At 35.7% G+C, this 8414-nt stretch overlaps 1 protein-coding gene across 1 annotated transcript; it reads left to right on the forward strand.

The window, feature by feature from the left end:
* Nucleotides 1-1736: 1736 nt before the first annotated feature.
* Nucleotides 1737-4518, forward strand: TIGD4 (tigger transposable element derived 4). Its single transcript, XM_015568052.1, has 2 exons — nt 1737-2183; nt 2337-4518. Exon 2 carries the CDS (start codon nt 2879-2881, stop codon nt 4415-4417), a length of 1539 nt encoding a protein of 512 aa, XP_015423538.1. The 5' UTR covers nt 1737-2183; nt 2337-2878; the 3' UTR covers nt 4418-4518.
* The last annotated feature ends 3896 nt before the right edge of the window (nt 4519-8414 follow it).

Consider the following 8414-nt stretch of genomic DNA (forward strand, 5'->3'; position numbering starts at 1 on the left):
CCTGGCCCCTCCCACCACGGCCCCCAGCCCCCTGTCTGCCAGCAGCCATGTGGGATGATCAAGGCCGGCAGCTGCCGCTCGCACCTGCTGATGGTGCCCTGAGATTGGGACCTGCGCTGGGCACGGACAGCAGGTGTGAGCGCTGGGCAGGACTGTGGTCCACGGGAGCAAAGAATTTTCAGTAACCACCAGCGGCTTGCCCTGATGACAGCGACTGGCACCCCGCCTTGGTCTGGTGCCCCTGCTCACCTGCTCCACCATCCCACTGTGGCCGACACCCGCCATGTACCATGCTCTGCCGCCTGCTGCCAACACCTGCCATGTTCCGCGCGTGCCCCTTGGTGGTGTGCGCAGTCATAGTGACTGGTTGTTCGGTTGTTCCGCCATTCAGTCTATTTGCATATTAGCCTTTTATTATATAGGATGAGCTTTGAAATCCAGTTTGACCTTACTCCTGAGTTGTTTGGAATATAGGAAGTAAAGCAGTTTAGAAATTAAAGCCTAGGCTATCATAATTAAGATCTTTCTTGCAAATAACAACAATGGTAAACTCCTTAACTGGTTGTAACTCCTATGATAAAAATTATTTCTTGATTTGGACAACAAAGGCAGAGGAATTTTGACAAAAAATTTTTTCAAAAAATTTTGAGCAAAAAAAATTGCACGTGCCGCTTGAAACTGAGGAGTACAGGGAGAAAAACCAGAGGAATGGAGCACCCACACTATTTCATACAGCGTAACACCTGCCTATCAAATTAGCTTATTATCTTAGTCTGCGATAGTTCTAAAGACTATAGATTCAGTACTCTTTGGTTTAAGAAACTTTGCTTTCAGTATCTACAGGGTGGGCAAAAGTAGGTTTCTAGTTATTTGCAGGGGAAAAAAACAATACAATAATTAATTCATAAATAATAATACAAAAATAAACTATAAACCTACTTTTGCCAATCCCCGTATTGTAAAATCTTGAATTTTATAGACTGACACAACAAAAGTGACATTAGAGCAGTGGTTCTCAACCTTCCTAATGCCGCGACCCTTTAATACAGTCCCTCATGTTGTGGTGACCCCAACCATAAAATTATTTTCATTGCTACTTCATAACTGTAATTTTGCTACTGTTATGAATCATAATGTAAACATCTGATATGCAGGATGTATTTTCATTGTTACAAATTGAACATAATTAAAGCAGAGTGATTAATCACAAAAACAATATGTAGTTATATATGTGTTTTCCGATGGTCTTAGGCAACTCCTGTGAAAGGGTTGTTGGACCCCCAGAAGGGTCGTGACCCACAGGTTGAGAACCGCTGCATTAGATAGAAGATAGGATGATGAGATCATCACCACACACTTACTGAATATCTCCTAAGGTACTAAATATTCTGTTAAGTGCTTTATACTCTTTCATTGAATCCCATTGAAAGTGCAATAATCCTCTGAGGCAGATGCTATAGTCAACCCCTATTTTACAAGTAAGAAAACTGAGGTCAAAATAAGTAAACTACCCAGGATCACATAAGTACTAAATGGCAGAGTCATTTGTCAATTCAAATGTGCCTGGCACCAAAGCTCATATCTTTACACCATGATAAGCCCTTTATTTTACAGAAAGGGGAAGTAGAGAGACAAAAACCTATGGTCGCTCTCCTTCGTAGTCTAGGTCTTTTTCTGCCTTATATCCTCTTAATAATTTGTTTATTCTTATGCATTTTGTTAAGTATTTCTGGCCTCTGTGCATCTGACAAATGCACCAAATTGATACAAAAATTAGTAGATACTTTTAATTGATACATTTAGATAGAATAAGATTTAGATTTTAAAACTATGTAATGAATTCACTTGAATGGATTTTTAGTGAAGCATTTTCTACCAGATTCCCATAAAGGAGACACTGTCTCTCATGTGCTATTAAAAGTTGGACCTTGTGACTACTGTCTGACTATGTTTTTCTTTTGGAGAAGTCAGAGGGGGCAGTCTGACTTCATGTAAAAAATAGCCACCAAAGATATATCCAACATCATTTTTAGTTCTTTAATTTCGGTCAGCCCACATTTTCAAAACAGATTAAATTTGTCTGGTTTATTTCAGAAGTATATATTACAAAGCATTCAAAGGCAAGTGAAAATTCAAATGCACAGAGCAGAGCTAGAGAGCTTTCTACAGAGGCTCTTCAGAAGGTAAGCATTTCTCCTGCTTTGGCTATTGTATTTTCAGAAACATGTTCCCATTCTTTTTTATTATTAAAAGCATAACTCATTAGTGTAAATATTTTTCATATTCATTTGACATATTGCTAAAAATGCTGTTTTGTTTGTTTTTGTATTTTCAAGAGACAGAAGGCATACTGTCAAGCCCTAAGGATTCTACCGTTTCCATCTCTACCCTGAAGAGACTTGGAAATTAATGGGTAACATTTTGCATGAAAATTTCTAAATGCTATTTGCTCTTATCTCTGAGGCCTTCTGTGGAGAAGTAATAGGAGGTTGAATGAGCAAATGGATAAAGTGAACCGTCTTAAAGGATTGAAGTTCCAAAAATATATCAGCAGGACTGGACAGGTTTGAGATAATGAGATTTCTATTTTAGCTTGACTTCTGAAACTCTGAATAAACTATAAACTGAGCTACACAAGGTCCTGGGAAGGAAGTTTTTCTTCTAAACTATTCTAGTTACATATAACATTTTTCTTACTTAGATCCTTTGAAAAAATATATATTTAGTCATCAATAGGAATAAGACTATTATACACGTACCAACTTGTAATGTATGAAGTGGGAGAGAAAGTAGCAAATTGTGTCATACAGGAAAAGACATTTAATTAAAGAAACGGACACCAGGAAGAGGAGAAATCTCTATATAAGTGCTGGTTGAGATGGCAGAAGCTTCTGCAGATGCCTCAACTCTCCCCGTAACAGTGAAAAAGAAGAAAAGTTTATCCATTGAAGAAAAGATCGACATCATAAACGCAGTAGAAAGTGGCAAGAAAAAAGCAGAGATTGCAGCCGAATATGGAATAAAGAAAAATTCATTGTCCTCTATTATGAAGAATAAAGACAAAGTTCTAGAAGCCTTTGAATCTCTGAGATTTGATCCAAAGAGAAAAAGACTGAGAACTGCTTTCTACACAGATCTGGAAGAGGCATTAATGAGGTGGTATCGAATTGCTCAGTGTCTAAATGTACCAGTTAATGGTCCAATGTTGCGTCTAAAAGCAAATGATTTTGCCCAGAAACTGGGACATAATGATTTTAAGTGTAGTAATGGTTGGCTGGATCGCTTTAAATCCAGGTATGGTTTAGTATTCAGAGCTCAACCTGTAGAAGCTACAGGTGTATCAGTAGACCCTTCAGCGGTGTGGCACCAAAATGTACTTCCTTATTATTTAAATGATTATCATCCTAAAAATGTTTTCAATATAAAAGAGACTGGACTGCTTTATCGAATGTTACCTACAAATACATTTGCATTTAAAGGAGAAACGTGCTCAATTGGAAAGTTATGCAAAGACAGATTAACGCTGATGGTTGGGACAAACATGGATGGCTCCGAAAAACTTCCTTTGCTTATCATTGGGAAAAACAGAAATCCACATTGTTTCAAAGGAATAAAATCATTGCCTGTGTGTTACGAAGCTAACAGAATGGCATGGATGACCTCAGATATATTTGAACAGTGGATGCTGAAGCTTGATGAGAAATTTCAAGCCCAGCAACGAAGAGTGGTGATTTTTGTTGATTCTCTTCCTGCACACCCAGAGGTGAAGAACCTGAAGTCCATTGAGTTAGCGTTTTTCCCGTCATGTTTGTCTCCCAAATTTATAGCTATGAAACAAGGTGTTATTAAAAGCCTTAAAATCAAATATCGACATTGTCTGATCAAGAAATTTTTAAGTTCTGTTGAAGGCAGCAAAGAATTTACATTTTCCCTACTAGATGCAGTTGACACATTGCATCTCTGTTGGAGGGCTGTAACCCCAGAGACTATTGCTAAGAGCTATGAAGAGGCGGGATTCAAATCTCAACAGGGAGACAGCGACAAGACAAATACAGAGTCCAACGCTGGTCTTGATTTGGTTGCCCACGCCCAAGCAGCAGGAGTAGAGTTTCCAGAAGGTTTATCTATAGAAGAGTATGCTGCCCTGGACGATGACTTGGAGACATGTGAAGCAGCGCCAAGTGGTGATACGGTCTGGACCAAAGAAAGTAAATCAGATGAAACTGGATTTTATACTTCTGATGAAGAGGATGATGGTGGGTCTGTGGGAACTGAACTTCCCTTACCCTCAAAAAATGAGGCAATAACTGCTTTAGCTACTCTTAAAAACTTTCTTAGAAGTCAAGATATGAATGACGGGCTTCATAATTCTTTAGCAGACCTTGAAATTTTTATTAACTCTTTATCACTTAAGTAATTAATTATTTTATAACAACTGAAGACTAATACCTTTTCCTGAGATATTTTTCTGTATGAGGTATGTAAAGGGAAAATACCACAAACACAGAAAATGAAAAATTAGTGCATTTGGTTTACTTGCAAATGTCTGGTCTGATTAGTAAAATTCCCTATGTACATTAAGTAAATGAAAAAGCTGAATTTCAATTTAGCAAGCTTTTGGAAAGTAGAAATGTATTTCAGAGGCCTGTACTTGAAAATATGGTAAATGTGTTAAAAATAAAAAAACTATCCAGCTATCTGATTTATACAGATTGAATTGGTGATTACTATTTTCTTTCTTTTTTAATGTGTAGGTCATGTTCCAGAATATTTTAACTTACCTACCTCATTTAAGGAACAAAATATTTATTATTGCTTAGATATTTATTTTATAAGTACATATATATGCCATGTATGTTTTAACTAGACTCTTAAGGATCAAGTATTAATTTTAAAATTTAAAATTTTTCTAATAACGAGCTAATATTTTAAAAAATAAATGATAAAAAAACTACTGAAAATAAAACTGGACCCAATCATACACCAAAATGATTAAAAATTTGTCTTAACTATTTTCAAGTTATTTCTATATAAGTTCAAACAAAAGACTGTGACATCAGACTTTTCTTATCATCTAAAAACAGAAGATGATATGGATTCTTTCTAAATATTTGTATGTATATGTGTGTGAAAATAGTAAAATACATTATTGAAACATTTGTTAAACTCTTATGATATTTATATTGTAATAAGACTACTCTTAAAAAAGGAGATATATGTACTACTCTTTGTAATAATACTTTAAGCAATAAAATAAAATTTAAAAATGAATAAATAAAAAATAAATATGAAGATTGCATATATTGCTACTAGAAAAAAATATCTTATGTGGTTCTTAGTTTTCTAATTTTAACAGCTGAAGCTTATAATCTATAATATTTATTTCCTTGATCTTACTGAATCTTATTTTTAGTAAAAGCTGAGTGTCCTTTAGCATATTCTAATGTATTTAATCCCCCCTCCATGGTAATATTTTGGATTAAATTTCTGTTTGAGGAAGCTTTGTCTACAGAATGTTTTAAAATATTGTATCCAATTATTTACTCTTTATCCACAAAATAGCCTGCAAACAGTAAAAATATAATAATGGGTCAGACTTTTATTTTTTACTTATTTATTTATTTTTTAAATCTTTGTTGAAGTAATACATAGATCCTCCTCTTTCCCCCATTAACCTCTTCCAGCCCGCTCCAGTCCTCCCCACCCCCAGGCCCTCACCACTCCTTTGTCTGTGTCCATGGGTAATGCATATATACATACAAGTTCATTGGGTCAGACTTTTATATTGTTAAATTTTAAATTGTATGCTTATTTAACTCATTATATCTAATTTAGGGTCCCCTTTTAAAACTATTTTGGAAAATGTAAAACATTATCCAGTTTCTTTTTATTATGAATTATTAGTGTGCCAACAAGACACATTTCAAATGAAATATTCATAGAAAGTATTTTTATTTTCCATTGTTGATTTACTCTGCTTTTGAGATTTTGTAATAGCAACACTTAAAATGTGTTAAAATTAAGAGTTTGTTTTAGAATGAAATATGGATTATTAAAATCATTTTTATTGATGATTTGATTTAAAATTTTAGTGTGGTAGAATTTTGGGCCAAAAGTAGCTCTTCAGAGCCCCAGCTATAAATATAATATCTGGCATATATTGAGTTCTCAACAATTTTTTTCTTTCTTTTTGTATTTCATAACATTTTTTGATCAAATATTTTCATTTTAGTAATTTAAGATACTCTATGACTTAAGGATTATTATCTTCATATTTACAGATGAGGAATTTAAAACCTGGAAATACTAAATTCTTTGTTTAGAATATTAGAGCCTAAGCTAAAATGCAGCAGTTCCTTGTCACCTTGTCCTGTGTTATTCTAACTAGATACCTTTATGCTGCTTTTCTGTACTCTATAAAAGAAAATTCTATTATTTTCCCCTTGAATTTAGGGGCCTGAGGGTGAAATATTTCAGAGAACATGCTGAAACTATGCTGATGGCTCTATCACAAGATCTCTCCTGAGAACACTATTACTAATGAAATACTGGAAACCGTCTGATTTGGCAATTCTGTACCATTCTAACACACAGGTTCCAGTGGAGTTCTATTGAAAGTATTTAAAGCAACTTCAATATTTCTGAAGTGCAGAAAGCATCTACTCCTTTTTTCCTTTATATGATATGACTCCTTTTTTTGTTTTTGTTTTTACTTCTAGGGCATAATAAACGTAAAGATGATTTAAAAAGACAAGGCTGCTATATAAAGGATAAGAAAAACTTCAAATTTAAATTCAAAGACAAACTTCAAGTTGTTAATGTTGTACACTCTTCTGTTAAATTTACAAAATATGTAGATGCAAATAGTTTTCAGAACAATGAAAGTTAAATATTCATTTGTCCTAGGACATAGAGGATTGCGCTGCATACCTTGCTCCTGATTTATCTTCTCTATACAATCAATGCAAGTTGGACCTAAATGCCACTTGTCTTTTCACCTGTTTTTCAATTAAATGTGGCGTTATTTCCATTGTTTCTTGCCTTATAATTCCTACTGTTTCAATAGGTTTTTGCTTCTTTCTACTTCATCAAGCAACAAACCTTGAATTTGGGACATTATTTCACTACCAATGGCTACTGAACTGCTAGTGAAAGGTTTGGTTCAGGATAAAGTAGGACAATGAGTAAATGAAGGCCTGTGGGTTTCATGTTGCCTGTCTGGCTTCTCATTTGGACCTAAGGTTAAATGTCAAACATCACTTTTACTGAATACAAAGCAGAATAACTGGGAGGGGGAGGAAATTAGGGGAGGGCAGAGCTAAAGAAGAGCTTCCAAGCAAACACCTCAGATATCAAGAGAAGCCCTTTTCAATTACTGGCCCAATAGGGACTCGGTAGAGACTGGCAGAGAGAGATTTGCCCCTTAAGAGAGGCAGCACCACATATCTGCTGCCTCGAAGATTCAGAGTCTAGTGATGGGCTGGATCTTTGGGAGCACCGTGAGCTCCCTGAGCTAAGGACAGTGCAGCCTAAGGCAGCCAAGAAGCTACACCAGATGCTGGGAGATCCTACCACCACAGGAGATAGAAGACTAGGCTGGGGACCATAGTGTGCACACAATAAGTTCTCAGAAAATAATCCCACTCAATGGACAAAATTACTTTTAGCCCTAGTTTTATGCTTGCAAAAGACATTTCATTTCTCTGAACTGTTTGCTTCATCCATAAAATGAGACTGACACACCATTTAAATTTCTTTGGAGGAAAGAAAATTTTGCATATGAAGACATTTAGCAAACTCTAAAACGTTCCACAGCTATAGGGAATGGCTAGAAAGGTGCTTTCGTTCCTACTTCCAGATATGCCCAAGTATTAACGTTGTGGTCACTAAACATCAATGACCAATTTTCTTATTGGAATTTTTCTGTGCAATAAAATAGGGAGGCTAACATTTCTAGAAATATGCAATTTATCTGTAGAACTAAACATTTATTTTCATTTTGAATGAGGGTATAAGACGACTTAGAAATCTTTTTTCCTGACTTGATCATTGTGCAAAGCAATTCAATAAAATAAGTATTCATCACAAAGGTGCCCTTTCTGTCACACATTAGTTCATTCAATTGTATTATTTCCTTGGGCTGTGAAGTCAAGGGTAACCCAGAGCTCAGGGGAGACTAAGTAATATAAACACGGTAGTAGTCTGCATGGGCTGCCATAACAAAATACCGAAACACCATAAACTGGGTGGCTTAAACAACAGAAATTTATTTTCTCAGTTCTGGAGGCTGGATGCCTGAGATTAAGGTGCCAGCATGGTCAGTTTATGGTTAGGGTTCGCCCCTTGCTTTATAGATAGTCATGTGACTTCTTTGTGCCAAAACACACACACACACACACACAGAGAGAGAGAGA

Source organism: Myotis davidii, unplaced genomic scaffold, assembly GCF_000327345.1.
Source record: "Myotis davidii unplaced genomic scaffold, ASM32734v1 scaffold323, whole genome shotgun sequence".
NCBI classification, from domain to species: domain Eukaryota; kingdom Metazoa; phylum Chordata; class Mammalia; order Chiroptera; family Vespertilionidae; genus Myotis; species Myotis davidii.

Coding starts and splice junctions, on each gene's coding strand:
- TIGD4 (XM_015568052.1), top strand. CDS start 2,879: ATGGCAGAAGCTTCTGCAGATGCCTCAACTCTCCCCGTAACAGTGAAA.